Source organism: Melozone crissalis, unplaced genomic scaffold, assembly GCF_028551555.1.
Source record: "Melozone crissalis strain CALT ecotype California unplaced genomic scaffold, PUWL_Pcris_2 ptg000027l_1, whole genome shotgun sequence".
Taxonomy (NCBI): Eukaryota; Metazoa; Chordata; class Aves; order Passeriformes; family Passerellidae; genus Melozone; species Melozone crissalis.
This window is the reverse complement of record NW_026535805.1, coordinates 45,278,736-45,301,029: the sequence shown is the minus strand read 5'-3', so window position 1 is coordinate 45,301,029 and position 22,294 is coordinate 45,278,736. Positions and strand designations below refer to the sequence as shown.

The following is a 22,294-nucleotide window of genomic DNA, read 5'->3' as shown; positions in this document are numbered from 1 at the left end:
TAGAGCCTGGGGCAAAACTTTGAGCATGTACTCAGGGCTGTGGCTGTAAACATTGCCTTTAAAACCTCTGATGAATATTCATAATAATTTTTACTTTCATATTTGAGAATTCAAATTTATCATTCTGGTTGACTCCAACTTTGCATTCCTTCCTTAAGGCTACAGTATCTGCCCTAAGTCTATATGATACTTCTAAAAAACACCCTCAAAAAACAGTGTGTGTGTGAGAAAACACATAGAGATCTGTTTCCTTAAGCCCACCAAAAGCTACTGACTTTGACGCACTTGCAATAGGGTCTCAGTGAGTATTTACAAATAAAGTGGAGCAATTCCAACACTTCAGCCCAGAAAGCAAATTGCAGGGCACAGCTCTTGCACAAAACCCTGTTTCTCTTAGTTCTCTTTTGCCAAAACAAGCCGCCCCTACCCTTGCTGCCTGTCGGGAAGATTTCCTGCACCATCTGGGCCATTGTACCAAAGACTGCAAGGGGGTACAGAACAAAACGATGGCAGGGGACACCACACTGCATGGACAGTGCCAGGGCAGAGCACAAGCCTGTGCTGGTTCTGTCTGAGTTGTGATATAGACATAACCTAAGGCCCTAGAATCACACCATTGCATTGATATTAAAATAATCGATTCTTTAAACTTAGTAGTATGGACCAAAAATAAACCAGACTGTGTTGTTGATTTTGTTTATCTCTTTTTTGTTGTTGTTGTGGGGGCTTTTTTCTGGGGTTATTTTGTTTTGTGGAAATGTGATTTGAATAAACTTTTAAAAAAAGGCTTAATCTTGATTGTACCTCAGAAATAAGATTTTATATTACTTTCTCCTTATATAATATCTTTAGCAACTCTACTTAAAAAATTGGATTTAAAAAAGAAATTGGAGGCAGAATGTAAAACTCTCAATAACAAAAATATAACTTCCATATGGCATAGCAAGGTGCACTATAACATCCTATTTAAGTTTATAGGAATGATACCAATCAGTAGAGATTGAAATCTAAGGAATTTTAAATGAATATGATTTTTCAAGTGCCTCTTCATGGCTAAAAATCCATTTTAATTTAAAGTCCTTTATTAAAAGGGGAATTTCACATTTTAGTTTTCACCCATAGCTCTGTAATGATGACACAAATATTCATATAAGTACTAAAAGATCATGTCAAAATTTGGGACTAGATTCTTAATGATAAAAATACTCATTTTTTTGTCATTGGGCGTAATGTGATTTACCCAGGAAGATGACCTCTCTTTTTAAATTTTAATTTCAGTATGAAACTATGCAAAAACTCTTATGTGATCACTGCTGTATTTTTTACAGTTTCAGATAAGCTGGCAGAACTACTCCCTTGAGCAAGTAAAGATTGCAGGATCAGGAAATCTCTGAAAAACTGCATTGATTATGTTCACCTTGGGTCACAGTGGGACTGAAACATAAAGATGAATTTTTTAAAGCATCCAGCAGGGCAGCAGTGGTTTTTGGTGGGAAAAGGAAGCACCACAGTAGGAAATGCAGCTTCCACTAGATGTGGGGAGCCCTGTCTCCAGTAATAAAGGCAGTTGAAGAGGCTCCTTCCTTCCTCCACTCCATCTGCTTATTCTCATTTTCACCTGCTGGGATTCCATGCACAGTCACTGGGTAACACTCTAAAGCAGACTTGCAAAATGATCTGTTAATATTTGATGTCAAGATAGATCATTTTGCTAATATTTATCAGCTAAAGTTGTTGGGAATCCCACAAAACAAAAAAAAAAAAAAAAAGCCCAACAAACAAAAAACCACCACTATTCTATTGTAATCTTTGATCCCTACTTAAAATATTTTGTTGTCATCTGCACAGCATTTCCCTTCGAGAGCTTTATCCTGAACAGTATGGGGCATGCCCCACTGTGCACTGAAACTCTTCCAGAACAAACAAAAAAATTGAGAGATTTTCACCTCCCAAGTGAACTGAACAATTTGCTGAACTTTTTCCTTGGTCACAGCAATCAGTGTGATAGATGCTGCTTTGATTCCATGCCTCAAAGGTGCCAACATCTCAAGTGAAGGACAAAATTAACTGGAATACAAATAAATGTTAAAAAATACTAGTTCAGCACACTATGTATGTCAGAAAGTGGGCTATGTGTCAAACTCTCTCAGTTTTCTAGAAAAGTATAATTTAGGCAACTCCTAAGGGCTCCAGGGCAATGGTTATGAAATTCTGAAAGAATCTGATCAGGCAGACTCAGATATCCAGGCAGGGACAGCTTCTTTGATGTTCAGGCACAGCAATTTATCTGTGGTTAACAGCTGAAAGGATCAGATAGGGGCTCTATGCAACACTGAGCTGCCTCTTTCAATGTCAGAATAATCCCGTGGCTGCAGTGTGGCACTTCACACAGAAAGCCAGGTCCTGCTGCCTTCATTCATACAAAATTGTACTCAGTGCCATGGAAATGCCACAGGGAAATCAGGGAAGCAGTCTGTGCAACCTGGGACTAGAAGAATGCAGGCTTATTCTGACAAAGTGGAGCACACGGTTAACACCTTGTTAACCATCTGGTGTTGATGCATGTTGATTCTTTGTTTAATCACTTAATTTCTTCCTTACACTAGACCAACAGGATTTCTTTCCTTTTTGGAAGAAATTTGGAAGCTGTTCACATTAAGTTATATGAGGCAGGTATGTCACTATAATGCACAACACCTGACAACCTGACTGCCTCGTACAATATGATGTTAGATAAATTATTACATTCCTTTTACACTGTTGCTACTTTCTTTATGGTTACAGAGGGCACATGCAGATGTAGAAAAAAACCTAAATTCCCAATAGGTTATTGGACAGTCTGAATTTTCAAAAATAACTCTGCTTGCAATCTACTATGTTAGATGCTACTGAGCAAATCCACAAAGTCTCAGATCTATCTGAAGAGAAATTGGTCCTTGGTAAAGAAGGATTTAAATGAAAATGAAACTTTAGCCATGAAAACCTTCTAGAGCCTTCTGATTATATACCTTAAACTTATTTTCTGTAATCACGTCCTAGCAGTGTGAGGTTCATGTGGAATTTATTTGTACTGTGCTTTTGTTTTTCATGGTTGCACTTTGGTCCTTGACAGATCTATCTCCATTCTCTTGCTTTCTTCCCTACTACCTTTTTAGGATCTTCATCTGTTTCCTCCTCATTTTGTTTACCTTTCTTGTCCGATTTAGTTACAGTCTGAAGAGCTTTCTCCTCCTTAACTTTCGTTTTGGCCTTTATTAGCCCAGTTTCTGTTGTTTTTGTCTCTGCCTGCTTGACCTTCTCTGCCGTCTTTGCTTCTCCTTTTCCATCCTTCACTTCCTTTTTGACTTTTGCTTCCACTTTAGTGCTCTTTACTTTCTTCTCCTCTGCAGACAATAAAGAAAAAGTTTTCAGTGTCACTCTCTTCCCCCAACATAATATTCAGTGCCACTTTTATTCTCAATAAAACTTGAAAATTTTATTTTGAAATTCAACAGATTTTGAAAGGGATCAAGCATAGAATTAAACCCTGGATGTTCTAGAAACATTTTAATTCTGATTATATATTCATTTCATTTTAGTTTCATGCAGCTGATTTCTCACACACATTTAAAATCTCTGCTTGAATAAAATAAAGTTTACACATTCAATGTCAATTCAGCTTAAAAACCTGTAGTATAGATAAATAAATACCTTTGGGAGGAGGCTTCTTTTCAGTTTTTTCATGTCTTTCAGGTGCATCTTTTTGAGTTACTAGAAATGAGAACAACTGTATATTAGTGAAAAATCTCACAAAGAACAAGAAAATTTTGCCAAAACACATCATCTCTGGAAATTTCACATTTCCTTACAATTCCTGTTTTCTAGTTTTCGAAATTGTTTTCAGTTTCATATAGCGGGGTAAAAAACTTCAAAATATCTGTTGAGGCTCCCTTACAAGAAGACAAGTGAGTCACACAGATCTGAAGCTTCCTAGGGAATGTTTTTACTACATATTCCAGATGAAACAAACTTGCTCATGTCAAGTGCTGAGCAGACACGGAATTGGCTTTGTGCTACAGCCAACAGGAACCCATGTGGCTGTATTTGTTTTGCACAAAGGTGTTTTTCTTAGCTTGGTCTCATTGTCAACAAACACAGCCATAAGTCTGGTGTTCACTTCAGAGCCCAGCTTGAGTGAGTTCATGTCTGCATAAGATACACTGTGTAAACACACACACACACGACTGTGTTCCAGAAAGGCTGCTAAAATTTTATGCAGACCTCTATCTTTGCCCTCCTGGTTACCATCCAGACAGAATACCAGTACAAACCAGCCTTGAGAGTCAATTACACTTCTTTCAAGTGATAATTACATAATAACAATCCTCTCTAACTGAATTCCATCCTGGAACTCCAGCCTGTACGAGACATGATTGATACTTACACTTGGTTTTATTTTTTTAAGATGTTTTTAGATGATGTGTTTAAAAACCACTCATATCACTGAGGCTTTCTGGAGCCTTTACCAGAGTCTCAAGAATTACCTTGAGTCTCTGTAATGAGCATAAAGAAAACCTGCTGACTGTGTGGGAAGTAGCCACACAGTTCTCAGTACGTCCATTCCCCAGAGCTGGCCAGAACCTGAACATTTCATTTCCTAGGGACTGCAAGTGGTTTGAAGCAGCCCCTCAGCACTGCTGGTAGCTAATCCAGTTTAGAGCAGATCCCTGAGAAAAGGGAGGTGGGCCTGGCAATGAAAAACTCAGCAGCACAGTGCTGGCAGAAATGCACCTTTGGACATGCTGAGGAAAACTGACCTCATGCCCTGATGCCATAGGGGCTCATGGCAGGGAAACCACCCAAGAGAGGGCAGCATGGCTATGTCACACTGCAGCCACAAAGATCTGCAGCTACAGTGTCCAAATCCTTCAGAAAATTTCCCAGCCAGTGACTGGAGTCATGGCTGCTATTAAACACATTAAGGCTCTGAGTGATTATTTGGGTTAGCTAGCAGAAGATAAATGGGTAAAGAGGCCGGCTGCTTATTAGGACTATCTCAGTGATTCTTGGAAGTTATTTGCTTTCCAAATCAACACAGACACTATGGGCATTTATTTTCTCTGGCTTACTTCAGCATGATTTCATTTTATGAAAAAAAAATCCCACACTTTCAAGCTATACACTGAAAGTAGAAAAAAAATGAACAATATCCCTGTAAAAGAGAGACTGGACTACGGCTACCCTTCAAAGTTTTTTTAAGGCTTTAAGTCTTCATTCTGCTTGCTTACTTTCTTCACTTTTACTTTCTGTTTTACATTTCTCCTTAGACTATGATAAAGTAAAAAAAAAGAGTGATTTGTACATTTGTATCTATATTGTCTGAACATATTCAAATTAAACCTAGTTAATTCATGCATCTCAACATCATGGGATTAATCTCAATGCCATAACAAACTGATATGAATTTGGTTGTATACTATTTCTTCAAGAATCAACTGAGTAAAATAAAAAGAGACAAAGACTGAAAATGAACTTCATTATAGAAATATCTGCCATGGAGAAATATCTAACCTCAGAGAAAAACATTCAAATGCCAAGCAATAATAAATGTTAGTCTTTAAAAAATGGCATAATAGGGCAAGGCAATTGGATTTTTAAATTTCCCTGCCCAAAACATAGCCAAAGATGGAATCATCAGTCAAAAGAATAGAAAAAATCACGTCTCACACAATATTGCTTCATAATATATATGATAATTATTAGATGTGTAAATCTTAACCAAAGCCACTGCTGCCATAGAAGACAGTGCAAATCATATACTGAAATTAAAATGTTATTGAAAAAAATAAAGGCAAGAAAATGAAATTCTATTTTTGGATATGATGGAAGACCCAGATTGAGAGATAGTAAATACTCTTGCATTAGTCTGCATCCAGTTGAAAACTAATACACAAGAGAAAAACTTCTTTGCAGGCAAATTACTGAATCCCTTTGTGGAGAAAAAGGCATAAGGGAATGCAAAGAAAATAGTCATAGGTTTCATTCTTCAGCTGTGTAAGGATGATTTGTAATAAACTCCATGCATCTAAACAGGTGAGTAAAGCACAAAAAAATCTGCTGAGCAAGGTTTCACTCGGGCTGATCGACCTCCTTAAGCAAAAGAGACAACACCCAAAAAGTGTTCTACATGAACTAGAAGGGCTTTGTACTTTAAATACTTATCTCCACACTCTCCCAAGATTTCAAACACTTAAATTGTACAACTTTTAATAATGATCATCAATACCTTTAGATGGTGCTTTCTTTTCTTGTTTTTCTGGCTTTACAGGTTTCTCTTTGTGAACAGCTAGAAATAAAACCAATAATCTTTATAAAAAAAAGTTGCATTTGAATGAGAAAAAGGGTGAAGAAACACCAGTAGGCACAATGGTCATGCATGCAAAGAATGAGAAAGATTGATTCAGCTGCTGCTGTTTGTTGTTGATGCCAAAACATGGAACTGGAACTTTCAAAATCTCATCTGCCATCACTGAGGTCTTTGCCATTGGCTGGAGGAGCAGCAGCCTTTCTAGCTCCAGTAATCCCATGAAAGAAAAGAGTCAAAAAGAGTCGTACTTATTTCTATTGCTTTTTTTCTTTTTTAATATATTTATATTCTGTATTTTATTGGTTTATTTTGGTTTATTGTTATTTTTTAGCTTTCTTGTTTATTACTTTGGACACTTTCTGAAGGATTTCTGAACTCCACAGAACAACTAACAGTTTTTCCAGCTATGAATGATTAAGCACTATAATTAATTACAAATATAATTGCAGTGACATTATAACTAATGTTCTTTGGGACTTTTTGTTTGCTTTTAATTTCCACCTTACAAATTGAAATTAACTGCTCTGTAGTTCCCAGATTTCTGGCTCAGGTTTCAGAATACACCCAAGTTATGCAGTAGTCACTGAGTAGTGGATAATCTGAAATATTCTCCTGTTTAGGCTCTGATTTGCTAATTTTTGGGAATAAAGTGTGCACAGTAGCTTGTCCATGGATGTGCAGAACTGATATATGCATGGGCTGATGTGCCCTGAGGTGACCTACAGGGATCATGTGTGTGAAAACACACAGTTCCCTATCTGAGTACAGGGTATGAGATTATCCTAGGAACACAAAAATGTATGCATGAGCATGGAGCTGGTGTTTAAAAACAAAGTAAGAACTGGGGAAGATAAAACAGTGCTAGATTTCTATTTACTGCAAGTAACTACTGAAAGAACTGGTCCTGGCATACTCAGTGGCCCTGTGCAGTATTTTATTTAAAATGCATATTTTTTCCACATGGCCTTCCTGATTACCTCTGTGAAAGGGCTGTCAGGTGCCTTTTTCTTGGGTGACCATAGTCTCTTAGCAACCATTCTTATTGCAAGTGTTGGAAATACTCAGTGATTATCATAAGATTACACTAATCCAGAGTACAAAATATATTATCTCCCTTCCGCAGGAAAAAACCAAACCAACAAAAAACATGCAGAAGGAATATTAAATGCTATTTAGTGTGTAAGACTACAAATTTGTTATGATTTCATTATTTTTATTCATAACACTTAATAACACTTTTTTTCTGCAATCAAAGGGATACATAAATGGAAATTGAGTAGAGAATAAGCTTTAGGGTACCTCCTAATGTAAAATAAATTCTGACATTAAATAATTACCTGCATGCCTTTCCTTTTTTTCAGGTTTTTCTTGTCTTTCCAGTTTGTCTTTACTTGTCACTAAGAAAGAAAAAAAGTTTTATATATATACACAAAAAGAAAAAGTGGGAAAAATTAAGCTGTTAAAACAATTTCACCATGGATGCCTTGGGATACTAAGTGGAAGAGTGTGTTACTGCTGAGCTGCCCGTGCATATTTTTCCAGTGTACATCATACTACAGGGTGAGAGCAGCCAGCTCTGGCTAACGAGTTACTGCCATGGTAACATGCCTCAGCTGCTTGCTGCATAACATCAGCTCTTGCAATTGTCTGTCAATTCCAGAAGAATTCCAGAAAACTGTTGGTTACTAAGGCACAGCTCACAGTAAATGCTGCTGCCTGGGATAGGAAGAGGGCTTCACCTTGGCCACCCCATACTCAGACAGACACAGGTTGTAAAAACCCTGGAATCAATCTCGGAGCAGGAGAGAATCACATGTGCAAATGATACATCTGTGGCTTGCTTGAAATGGATAACCAGTAAGGGATAGGGATGGTTAGTAATGGATACAGACATGGACACTAGCTGAGATCAGTCCCTGCAATGACGATAACAGAACCATAATTAGATACCCAGTATGTGCAAAGCAAAACTAACATTATGACAGTGGAAACTGCATTATGCTATCCACTCTTTCACAGAACATTTTCCACTCACTTTTCTTAGGATTTTGCAATTACACTGTAATGTTCCAGAAAATGAAAAATAAGTGTGTGGGTTTTAGAGCACTTCTGAAAGAACAGCTGTGAAAATGCAAGCCTAGCTTAAGTCTCACTCCTGTGGAGATTTCATCCATGTTTAGCAAAACTCCTTTTGTCTAACATGAGGAGATAAAAACTTCTTTTACAGTACCATGAATTAATATGTAACGGGATGCAAAAAAGAGTGGTAGGCAATATTTAGGCTCCCACATTTTTAAGCCATATAGTGATGAAATACTTGAGAATATGGCTGACATCTCTGACTGAGACACTGCTAAGTGACTGAGACACTTATAATTACTCTCTGCATCATTAAATAACTTTCTTAAACTTCATCTCAGAAGTTGATTATAGATTAGAATAGGATGCTATTTATATGCACCATTAGCTTGATCTTGAAAAGGCAATGTATTTAATGTATAAAATAGGCAGCACAAATACAGGGATGCAGTCTCTAGGGTCTCTCAGTCACACTATAATGAAATGGACCTCAGAAAGACACACATTCATAGTCTTAGTTATGAAATTTAATGTACAGTCTGGAAATAATGTTTATTAGCACTGTGAATACAGAGAATCTCTGTACACAGTAGTATTTCCATAGCAGTTTGGCAATAGTTCACTACATAAAACAAATAGTTGACTTCAAGAAAAAATACTACTAGGTATTCAGAATATTAATAGGATTTATGGCAAGCTAAGGCAGTATAATTGTCTTTTTTCTTTCCACTGGCTATCTGAGTTTGGCTGGGATAATCTTTTTCTTGTTCTAATAAACTTAATAAAAGATTAAATATTGTTCTCCTGTGAAATCAAGTTGAAGAGTTCCACAGGTTTTCCACATTATAACAGAATTCTTAAAGATAAATTCATGTTTTAATATGGGACATTATTGCTTTTGCTTTGTAATTTTTCTAAACCCCAGAAAAAATTTCCCATGTTGTCACCATTCTATTTTCTACCAATAAATATTCATTCTAAGAGACAACTCAATTTATATGCCTGCCATTAACTTCTAAAATCAGTCTTGTTAGCTCAAGGCACTTTGAATTACTTATATGAAATGGAAAAGCTCCAATCAGAGACTGTTAGAAAGGCCTTGTCAAGCACAGCTTTCAGGAAGTTCACTTGAGTTCAAGTCTGCTGTGGCTGGATATTTGGTCTTCCCTTCTGGTTTTTTTTGTTGTTTTTTTTTTTTTTTGTTTTTTTTTTTTGTAATTAATTATGATCACTGGCCTGTTTGCTTTTTCAGAATATTTTTCTTCCTCCAGCCCAAGACTTCATTAGCCCCAGCCCAAGACTTCATTAGCCATAGATTAGTGCAAAGGACATGTTCTCAGAAGAATTGTTTTGACAAGTAGGTGCACACCACCAAAATTTCATTTGGCTAAAATGTCCTCACAAAAAGTAAAATAGACAGGGGCTATTGTAACCCAGAGATAACTCATGAGTTGTGGGTGGAGAGTAAGCAGTATCCTGGTTCTGACTCCTACAACAGATCTGTTATTTGCTGTTGGCATACACCGCTAGGAAATTATTAAATTCTCTCTAAAACCTCTCCCCAGTGTCTCTGAAATTAAGAGAGGAACTTATTCTTTTTTCCTTTTTACCCTTTTTCTCTCTATTTTAAGCAGATTTCCAAAGTAGAATGTCTACATGGACCATTTCCAGTATGTTATAATTGACTAATTACTTTTTGGTGGAAAATATTCTCAAGGGCAAATAATATGCTTGGATTTATTCAAGAAGAATAAAAAGAACACCAATTTGTGCTCGAGGTACTTTTACTTAACTTACTAGTACAGTAAAGACTATCTGAATGTAATTGCAGCTATTCTGTAGAGTGATTATTCAAATTGTTTTTATAAACCTCATTCTCCTTCCAGCTGGCTTTCACAACACCTCCTCCATCCTTAAACATTATTGGGATTACAAGAACAGAGTCAATAGATTAGACTATTTTGAATCACTGATAAAAAGGCAGGGAATATCAAAAGCTGAATACATACCCTTTGGGGGCTCCTTCCTCTCAGTTTTTTCTTGTTTTTCAGGTTTGTCTCTCTGTGTTGCTACAAATAATAAACAAAAAAATAAACCCCAGCTCATAATAAATCTTTAATCTAGATGTATTGAAAACACTTATTATCTCATGAAAATGATCAAGGAAAAGCATTCATAAACCCAAATAATGAATGTTAGCTCTGAGTCACAGGTACTTGATGATGTATAGACCTTCTGAATGTCAACATCTAATTCCAGGTCCAAGAGAAATATTTTCCTTGAATAAGTCTTCAGATTTCAGACCACATTTTTCTGAAAGAAGTGATTATTCAGCAACCTCAATCTAATCTGTCCTTTCTCTTTTGGTCTCATTACACAACCACCCTGACTCTTAGATTTCTGACAGAGGAAATTATTTTCAGCCCTTGACAGCATTGCTTTCTATTCTTAACAAAAAAACTGACCAGCATATTGCTTTCTATGCTATTTTTTCTTTATTTTTAGCTGTCACTTCCGTCACAGGATGGATTAACAAGAAAACATCTCTTTTAATCAGAGTGTAACCTCAGGAAGAGCAGCTGTTCAAAACACAACTGACTCCATGTCCTGCAAGAGGCAGGCAAACACGAGTCCTTCTAGACTCTCTTGCCCACCTAGGTCTCAGACCATGGTATGAAGTGGTTCAATCCCACATACTAATGGTTTTATTCCTAGTAAACCCATACTACTAAAAGACTAGAATTTCATAATTTCAGGGAAATATTGTTTTCTTTCCTGTACCTAGGTTTCTGGGAAAAAAGTAAAACAAATTCTGATTAGAAGACAGTGAGCTTTATAAACAAGCACATTATGCTTTTGTATCTATTCATTTCACCAGCTCTGTGATGAACGCCATTTCACAAAAGGGCAAGCACTTTTTTGTTGGCTGAGTGTTTTCACATTAAAAAGCAAGTTGTAATGATTAAGAAAAATCATTCAGAACATTCAGTAAATTCATTATGTCTCACATGTGTTTGGGTTATCCAAAATTCACTTTCAGTCATAACAAATAAATTGTTGTGATAAAAAAACAGCCGTACAGTTGAAAAAGACTGAAGAGAGATATTTCAAAGTCTTTAAAGAATGTGGACAGCAAATTTACACCAGAAAAACAGGCTGTGAAGAAAACAGCAGCACCAGAAAACAGCAGCACCAGCAATGTATTATTGAATGAATTACAGACTGCAACTCATCCAAATGCTGTAGTAGAGCTAGGAACATACCAAGAAAAAAAACATTCTCCAAACTGAGTATTTTTGCAGAAATTGTAACATGCTTTTACATCTTGCATTTGTATTAGCAGATGCTGGCTCTATCTTAGGCACTTTTGTCAGTTTTGGCAGGACCAGCAGCAGAGTTTTGCAAACAATGTGATGGTCAGTGTGAGCGAAACATGAGCTTCTGCACATTCAACAAAAGCTCTTGTAGTCTCTATGCCAAAAAATACAGCTGAACTATGCAGAACAGATTGATAATCAGAAAGCTTGTTTTTATCCACAGGGCATCTTACTTGTGAAAGAGAGATTATTGTGGGTTTTTTAAAATTTGAAGTGGTTTTTCTATAGCATTTCCTTATGTCATGACTTGAGAAAAAAAAAACACATAACAACAGGAAAACAAACCAAAGAACCGAAAAGAAATCAAAACAAACAAAACCCATATCCACAGATCAAACCCATAAAATGAGCCTTGAACAACACTAACTGAATTGAATGTCAGGAGAACTGATAGTGGATAGAAAAATCTAATTTAAATTTGTTTCACATTCTCAAAATGATGTAAACAGCAAAACCACAAGGAAATACTAATATTTTTTGTGGACTGCAGCTTAAAACATGAAGAAGGGATAAGTTGGCCCCTTCTTGAGAAAGAAAAGTAACTTGATGTATCTGGGCAGGGAGCCTGGAATGTGGATAAGCAGAGACCAGGCTGGCATAAGCATAAGCTATTTTTCTCTTCCCAATTATAGGCTGAAGGTGATCTCTGGTTAGTTTGAGAGCCTTATCCTGTGTGCTGATATCCCCATAGCCTCAGAGGTTGCTAATCTCAGATTGTAATGTTTATCATTCCCTCTTATGGGCACTGTCAGAGCCATGGCTTCCCTTATTTGGGAAGGGCAGGTGCTGCCAAAAATTAAAGTGTTCATGTTTCAGGGCTGTGATCACTGGCCATTTTTGACTCTTCAGTCACAAGACCAACAAAATCTATTGAAGCTTTTGTTCGGACAAATGTAAATCGGATGTTTCTTAGCATATTAAATCTCCCCTGAAATATTTTCTTGTTCAACTTTATATGTAGTTATAAAAACTCTGTCATAGAAAATACATCACTGTCTACAGATCATTTCCATATTTTGTCATTTGGATATATTTTTCCTTGTCAAGGGCTTAATACTTGCTCTTTCTCAAGCCCAAAGTTCCAGGTACAATCATTAATTTTAGAATTAGCCTGGCTGGCCATATTGCCATGTTTCTGTGAGAAAAAATTAGAATTGATTGGATGTTAGTTTCCATTAAAATATAAAGGGGGAAGAAAGAGCACAAACATAAAAAAAGTTTTTAAGACTACTTGCACACTCTTCAGCTGAAAAATGCTGAAACTAAAACTGTTCATTCAACTTGAATTCAATAATTTTAGTAGCTTTATGACACATTTTGTAGTTAAAAGATCACCTCTTTTATTGCTTTTGCTACTAGGACGCTGGTGACAACCATAAGAAAAAATAGACTTAAAGTCAAGTAGATTTCTGGCAATAGTGGAAGCTAAAATTTTTCCACAAATTAATAGGAATTTTCTTGGACTTCTTTGCGAATACCAAAAAGTCATAAGCTCAGACTGAAGTCTTATTAACATTGCAAAAAATATAACATCCCAACCTAATTTTCACTAACCTAGATTTTGGAAATTGTTGAAACATTTTTGCATGTCTTTGAATGAAAATTCAGCCTGAGGCAAAAAAATGAACATGGGAAATCTCATCCTAAGTGACTGGAGTGTGATAAATTTATAAATAATCTAAAATAGAAGCTCATAATAGAAAATTTTAAGGTAATTCAACTATGTATTCCAAATTTAATATTGCTATCTACTTCACAGAAAAATAAAAATAAGAAGGGTTGCATATATGTGAGAGGATTTTCCTAATTTCAATCAGCATCATAGATTTTATTTGCATCAAATTGAAGATATAGTGAAGGGGGACGTGATTTAGTTTGTCTTGGATAGTTCTCCAACAAAGACATTCCACCTTCCAAAACAGAAAGTGTGAAAAGAAGAGGTGTAGTAAGGCACTACTTCTGTACCTAAAAGAAGCAAAAATAGTTTCCAGCTGAGTAAGTCTTAAGTCTGCTGCTTAGTGCAAAGCCAGGTGCTGAGTGCAGTAAGCATGAAGCAGAGACTGCTTGCTCCAGCTAACAGACTGAGTGCTTGTCTACAGAGCAGCACTCTCAGGAAAGTTAAGATAAATGAACTAATACAATGAAGTTGGAGTGCATTAGTCAGAGAGCATTAAATCTCTGACTAGATGCTTTCATTCGGAAGCAAAGCAACTTTAGATGGCTACAACTTAATTCTTCCTGAAGGAATGTTGAAAAAAAAAAAATGGTTTGGTCTGGAGAGAGGCACAGACTTCCAGGTTCAAATACATAATTTTAGGAAACCACAGCTATGTTGCCATCTGTACCATGTTCTCCAGATTTAAGTTAATGCAGGCATAGTTGTAGCTGTAATTTGAGAAATCGGGCGAGACAGATTTGTCTGTGCGCAAAATAGGCATTTTAATTTATTAACTTGGTGAGATTATGTGGGTTTCTAGAACACTAGGATTTGTATGATCTAGCTCTATTTATCTATTTAGCTGTCTCAAATACTTTGTCTTTAGCTACAGCAAATTAACCATCATTACATTGTCCTCTTCCATACCTCACCCCAACAGCAATGTATTAGTGAAGTGATTTTGGGAAAAGTCATATAGTAAATAAACGTTTTCCCATTCCTTCTCAATGCCTGTTTCAGTTAGAGCTATTTCCCAGAAATGCAGGGCAATTCATTTCACTGGTAAGATCAGTTTTCCATAAAAATCAGAAATTGTCATTGGATCTTCCATTAGACAGAAATTCTGTACTTACATATACTTTTATCTCGATATTTTTTACTATTGTTCTAACTTTTTGCCAAAATAATGTGTAATTAACTCTTATTGGTAGTAATAGTAATAACAATTATATCACCTATTTCTTAAACAGACTCCAGAAGCAACTCAAAGTCCTGCAAAATCTATCTAGAACATAATATCTAGATGCTCAGGAGAGTTTTGTATAGAAAGATAATCAATCCCTTGTGCCTCTGCTGGATGATCAAGCTCCTGGTCACGCAGTCCAGGTGCCACTGCATTCGTGAAATTACTAATACCACAAATACCAAATTGGAAAGACCCTAACTTGTATATGTTATCATGAAATAATTTGATTTCAGGGCTCTTAAGCATGACCAATGGCTTTGTGAAATTATTTCTCAGAGTATTTCTTCTTTCCAAGATTAAATTGGTTACAATAATTGGAATAGACATTATTGCTAGTAGTTTATCAAAATATTTAATTAAAAGCAAATTTTAGGGCATCAGTTTGCCCAGCTCTCAATACTGCTTGAATCTTTTAATTTCAGTCACTTCCATCTGGGATTTTTATTCATTATAACTGTTCCTCATATTTCACTTCAATCTTTTAAAAACGAGGCTTATAGATTGAACTCCCTTGTAAATTGTGGGACTTGAACTCAGAGGATTTGACTATTCAAAAAAATACAATAAAATTACTTTTAAAACTCTAGTGCTCCCTCATGTTGGGCAGAAGACAGAAATGTTTTTTCCATTTCTTGCTATTAAAAATATTAATTTTACTTCTGAATTTTTTTTCTGTTAAAAACAATAAAAGACTATTTGTGCATATTTCCTGAAGGTACTTTAGAAGGTAACAGTAAAATTCCCTAAGGATTCATGCCTTTATCACACTGTAGACAGGGGCCAGACAGAAGTTTTCTTGTCATTGTTCCTCCTATGTACAAGTTGCATTGTTAAGATAAAACATGAGAACAAATTAGAGGAAAAAAATTGTTTTGTACTTCAGCAACTGATTGTATAACTAGAGACTGCATTATCAGGCACATAAATAATGGGATTTAACTAATGACACCTGAACACTTTTTTTTTCTGGCATCTTATAATTTCTTTGCAATAATTTCTGCAATGTTATTATTTTGTGCAAAGAAATGCACTTTTGTATGGATTAAATGGTACACAAGAGGCTGTTTTGGCCAAGAGTGCAACATCATTTGTGTTCTTAGATTACATTGCTTGAAAAGACCTTAACTGGGATCCTTGCTTATGGATATGGGTTCATTATTGTCTGGCTTGCCCACTGGTATCCTAAAAAATTCATTTTGATAAAACATGATTTATTAAGTAGTTGGGAAACCATTCCAGGCAGTTCAGATGACCCTGATTAGTGCAGAACTGGAGCTGAAAAATACCATAAAAACATTTTACAGAGGTGTAAAATACTATAAAGTCACACTAAGAATAGATGCAGAAATGAATCTAATTGCATGAGGGAGGGTGTATGTGTACACACAATATTTTTAATAAGCCTCCTTCTTGCTTCCTCCTGCCACTATCAAGCTGAGCACCAGTGCGTTAGAGGGATGGCCTAGACTTTATGGAGGAGCTCTGTTAGGCAAAAAAACCCCCTTCAGATATCCCAGAAAACACCTTTGTTTGTATGATCTCTGAAAACCAGTCCAAACAAGTTCCTCTGTGCATTTTCGGAGAGTGCCAGTTATAGGAGATTAAACAGTTTGAAAAAGAGCAGGTTCTTAAAATGGAACTTTTCTTATCTCTGATACACACCTGGCTCACTCTTAGCTATGACTTCCTAACTTGGGTGGCACCCACTGGCCTATAAATTTACTTTCTTCCTTGCCCAACTCACTTCATGCCTTTTGCACCAGAGGAAGTTCATCAACACTCAACTTTCTTGCACTTTTACTAGAAAAAAGATTTCTGGAAAAGTTTGGGCAGGAGAATCTTATTATGAATGTGCATTTTCAATCTAGCTACACAAGCATAAAGTTACATTTTTTTTCTTGTTAATGCTTAGGTATACATGAATTTTTGATTCTTTGCAGTCTGTGCCAGCTGGCGTTTGAATGCTTCTAGGATACAAGAGGAATAGTTAACCAAGCTAACAAAAATTATGGTTTTGTTAACAAAGACACTGTATGTTACACAAATATATGTGGACAAACAGACAAAAAAACCCAGTTACCCTTTGCTGGTGTTCGTTTTTCAGGTCTCTCAGTTTTCTGCTTTTGAATTTCTGAAAAAAAATGCAACGCAGATTCGTCAATATTAAAATAATTTTCACACACAAAAATATCAGATGCATTCTCATATTAAAAAAATTATTTAAAAGTGCTTAAAATATTATGGCTGCACCACAGCTTTATCACCTGCATAGTCAGTTACATACAATAGAGTTCAATTTTATATATATACATAGAAAATATATTTGGATAAAAATCACAATATTAAGTGTCTTTAATAATTTTTCTGTTTTTAATTGAGCCACACAACTACTTTTAAAAGCAAGAATAGGTTTTGCTCATCTGTAACAGCTATGCAGTAACATGTGTTGGTCATGATTCAGAAAAACATTATTTGCTAAACATTTTTCATATTTATCTTGAGTTGTTTACCAAGATTAATATTTTATGTTTTCCAAACTACCTTTGGAAGGAAAAATGTTCTTTTCACTAAATTTTCTAAAATTTTTAAAGCTCACATACTGAATCTTTAAGTCCAACACACAATAAAAGGTAGACTCAATACTCTATACAAACTACAAAGATAAAAAGTTCCCAGGTTAGGGATTATTGTCTTGGAGAATGACTCATTTTGATCATGCTGCACACCAAAATCTGAGAACTGTCTTCCTTAGAGGAGGAAGGGGCAGAGTGTTTATCTGCCCTTGTTATGCATTTCCTTTTGAACGAAATTTTTCAGCTGCAATATTGATATTAAATTGCTGCTATATACCTCCATGTAAATCTTTTTCCTACTGTCCTTATTGTGTCAAAACAAGGATAATATAAAAAAAGGTAAAATGCTGAATTTTTGAAAAAGCAAACAGAATTAAATCAAATCTTTTCACACAATTGTAGAAATTTAAAGAGCATTTATTTTAGCACTGCAACAAAGTCATTAAGGCTATACAGAGTGCCTGGGTTATCATATTGTGCAAATATTTTCTGCTGAAGGAAAGCAGTCTAAAACACTGTATGAAGTTTGTTTTTGACAAAAGCAAATGCAAATCTCTCTAGACTCTGTGGGAGAGAACTTCTTGTATTTCAGTGTTACCTGTGGTCTGCAGGGTCTAAATAACAAGAACTCTGACCCCAAAAATTAATACAACAGAGGAAAAGTTATGCATATTACATCTCAAGTCTAAGCTACTCTAATGCCTGTTGAAGACAACTGAAATATTTCACTTACAACCTTAGTCATTTTCTCAGGATACACATTGCCAAAGAAATCCAGTAGGAAACAAAAGTTCCCCTTCCCAGATATTTACCTAAGCCCTTGAAAATAATGCAGAATGTTTTTATTGTACAGTATTTGGTATCTGAAATAATTATTGTGTGGTTTGCAAAAACATAGCTATTCTATGACATCAAGCTATGTTGTCTTCAGATAGAGAGAATATTTTTTCACGGAGATAAAGAGTAATAAAGGGTAAAAGACATCACTGTTAACCACTAATGTATGGAAACATAACTAAGCTAATTATATGATGTCATTAGGCTAAAAGAAGTTTTTATTCAGTTCTCCTCTTGCTGTTTTCAGCCTGGGTGGCAGTTCATTTAAAGTTCTATAAACCTCAAAGGGTGAGAATAGAATATACTCTACTGATTTACTGTGTTTCAGCTGAGCCTGGATTATTTTTATTTCAAACATTTGAGGATATTTTATTTCTATTGACTGAGAGAATCCTGCTGCTGCATTTTCAAACGTTTCCCACTTGTTTTGCTTAAATGGCTACATTTATGGTCCAGTTTAGGTACCATAAGTGGTAGGAATGATGCAAGACAGTAACAGATGGAAGATTGCTCCCTAATTCTGGGCACATCTGAGCAGTTCTCCATGCCACTACCTTCAAACACTGACTCAGGGGACTTAAAGAAAGCTGAGTCACTTCCTCTGCATTGCAAAATTCAGTGGAGACATATCTCACCCAGTACAAGAGGTCACCTTACATACTGAGATGAATATGAATAAATCATATTCTTCAGGCAGAGTCACACAGACACATATTCCTTGCCTGCTTTAAAATGCCTCAGCTCTGCTGCATTTCTACCCTATATTATGTGTCTCACTACAGAAAACAGCCTATTTCTCTTTAAAAAATAAGTATAAAATAAGAATAAATCCTTGTTATTTAAAAATAAAGTTTTAAAATTACTTTTGATTTAGAGAAATTACTGCTAGTTTGACTGGAAAATATGTATGGAGCAATGGATGTAGAGCTGGTTATTTAAATCAGGCTCACACTGTATCAGTAGTGAAGCTTGCTTCAAACAAATATTCCAGCAAATTGCACAAAAAGATACCTTTTTAGATGGACACACTGAGAACCTCATCTAATATTCTGCTACGATTAGGATACCACACATCACAAAGAAAACTCCACACATCACAAAGAATTCACAAATTCCTAGAAGTGAAGTACATCTTAACACACTAGAGTGTGCATATATGCATTTACACACTTAAAGTCTCTTCACAAACTTCCCATTAAAGTCTGAACCATCATAAAAAATTGCAGTGGTGTGGATCACATCAATTGTGACACATTACATCCCAAATTTTTCCAGTACAAATAAATCTAGTCTTAATATAAGCTAAACAAAATCAATTTACAAAACAGAAAATAACAACTATTTGTTAACTTCAAAGTATTTAAAATCAGGAAACATATTAGATTATTGGAGATTTTTTTTGTTGTTTTATGAGAGTTCTGATACTCTCTGCTTCATCTTTTATGACAAATAGCTTTAATTTTGTAGTAATCACATCATATCTTATTGCTGAGTTGACAAAGTGGTTCTAATATCATAGAAGACTTACATGGCCAGTTTAAAGCATGTAATTCATCTCTATCAGTGTGACACATTGTTAATAAGTCCTAAATATTACGAATTCATGTTTAGAAAAATGACAGAATCAAGCAGCAGCAAGGATAATCTTTGTCACCACAGCAACCATTTGGATTTTTCATGAGATGGCAGCGCAGTTTATTAAATTATTGTAAGGGAGTATGTATTTTAAAAGCTGCATTTCATTGTTTGTTTTTTTAAATTATTAGGCAGACATGAAAAATTATCTTTCCCCTTGTGTTGCTTGGGTTTTGAATAGATAAGTATTTCCTTAAATATGGATACTGCTTGATGATAATTTCTCTAGACCTCAGGTCTTGTGCAGATATACAGAACATACAGGGTGATTATTTTAAATAGGTCCAAGAAGGAAAGCTAGGAATCTTCTCACTGACCCTTTCAAGATGCTGAAAGGAGGCACACTCGACTATATTGCTGTCAGGCTGATTTATCTGTGTCCTGCTGACCCAAAACAGACCTTACCAGTCAGCTGAGGATCAGTATTGCAGGAAGCTTTATTGGAAATCCCTGCTGAGCAAGAGAGTCTGGGCAGCATCTTCCGCACCCCTCACCCAGCTAATTTTCATTAACAGCAGTTGACAGTGTCTAACGAGAGCAGAGCCCTGGCTGTGCACTCCAGCTCCGAGAAGATCAGGATGGGAGAAAATAATTTCAGTCCCTTGAATCTGCGTGAACTAAAGGGTCAGCACTGTGCACATTTGCATCAGTGTGAACGAAGAGCACAGCCCCTCATGCTAGGACATGAGGAGATTCTCCTGGTTCCCTTCTTTGTCTGCCTTTGTGTTTCTGATTTTGACTTTTTGTTATGCTTTTTTTTAATAACAGTAAAATGGATAGCATTATTCTCAGCTATTTCAATTTTACTGTGTTATAATAGCATCTATGAGCCTTAGCCTACATGAATTACTTTAGGTACCACATGGAGCTATGACATGATATAAATATCTCATCTCTGTAACACAGGAGTTCAAACTTAAGAGGGATGCATTTCTTCTCTTACTGGGAAAGCACAGCCTTGCATCTTGCTTCATTAGTGGATAAAATGATGAGTAGCATTCTGGTATTGTTGAAATAGAACCTACACCTCACCCTCCGCTGAGTTTCCATCTTACAGATTAAATGTACCTTTAAAAAAAATCCCCAAAATCATATTAAAAATGTCCATGATTTAAGAGACAAAGTGAGGAAAAAAAAGAGTCTCCATTTGAAACACAAGAATGCTTTACCCAAGGTAACCCAGAGAGTCAGCAAAGGAACTGGGGATTTACCTCTGAACCTGACATTCAACATTACCCTCCATGCTTAACACCAACCTGTTTCTACTTAAATACTGCAGTGAAGAAAGAATGTAGTTCTAATATATCTAGTGTTTTAAAGGTATAATTAAACAGATGCAATTTTCTATGAAATGAGAATAGATTTTTTTTCCCTAACAAATTTTACCAGCTGGTCTTCTTTTTCATCAGCTGTTACAGGTAACACAGCGATTTACACCCTCAGTGCTTTGACATTCTCTCTCTTACAAATAACTAAACGTGAAAAGGAAAATTAGTCCAACTCAGAGTCTGGCGAGCCAGAGGTTAATAATTTGCTTTTGAGCAGTTAAAATCCTTCTAGCTATTGCCAGCAATTTAGTGGGGCTATATCCTTGCTAGTTTAGCAGGACTAATTGGTAGCAGGCAGCTGATTATCCTGAAGAGTTGGTGGAAACAGATACTGAGGGCAAGGCTAGAGTGAGTGGTGTTAAGAGCTTTAGAAGATGGGAGATGTAATTTCTAATGTGTTTTTAGAAGTTTTCTGTGTAAAGAATTCTAGTCTACTCTCTTGCTGTTGGTATCCTCAGGAGATATTTGCAATTGTGCAGCTGATGTCTATTTTTAATCTAGATAGTACCAGCTGGTGAGGGTGACAGTTATCCTTGCGGGGCTAGGAGGAGAAGAAAGGAAGCTGTGCACGAGAGCAACTTCTCTCTGACTACTAATACATCAAGTAGCTGTGCTCCACAGGCAAAAACACCCACAGCAAAACCAAAAATCACCTTGCAACAGGAAAAAAAGTGCAGGGAAAAAAACAAAAAACAAAAAAGACCAAAAAAAAAAGCAAGCAGGAAAGCAGGAAATACTTGATTGGGGAATTAAATTGGTGTATTTTTTTATTGTGCCCATATCCAGCAACCAAAGGCAGTGCAAGAGAAGGCCTTAAATACCAGCATTCAGTGTTGGAAAGTCTGAGTGACATATATGGCTTATCCTGGTGACTTCCCTACCAGCTTGCCAGTAGCACAGTCTTCTCTCCAGTTTTTTCTTAGATTTTGCTCTGTTCTGGCGACTCAAAGCAACTTCAGGCTGGGGTACATCATAACTTTTCCTGAAGCCATGTGTTGTAAGAGCTTTCTTGAAAATGCATTGGGGACAAATTGCTCTTATCAATGAAAATGCTGAACAGTTTGTGTGCTCATCCACGACATGAGGAACCCGATCACAGCACCTGTTAAATATGATTTCAGAATTTTTTATCCACCTCTTTAGAAATTACAACTACATGTTAGAGTGAGAATGAAGGTTTCTTCTTCCTTTTTGGGAAGGCAAGGCAAGGCAAGGG

The 22,294-nt window shown here is 36.0% G+C and overlaps 1 protein-coding gene across 1 annotated transcript in view; it reads right to left on the bottom strand.

Moving 5' to 3' along the window:
- Positions 1–22,294, bottom strand: part of TRDN (triadin) — a 221,442-nt gene that overhangs the window by 138,994 nt on the left and 60,154 nt on the right. The window contains 6 exon segments of the mRNA XM_054279039.1: positions 3,189–3,383; positions 3,691–3,750; positions 6,266–6,325; positions 7,684–7,743; positions 10,435–10,494; positions 16,786–16,836. Of these exon segments, the coding sequence (XP_054135014.1) occupies positions 3,189–3,383; positions 3,691–3,750; positions 6,266–6,325; positions 7,684–7,743; positions 10,435–10,494; positions 16,786–16,836 (486 nt within the window).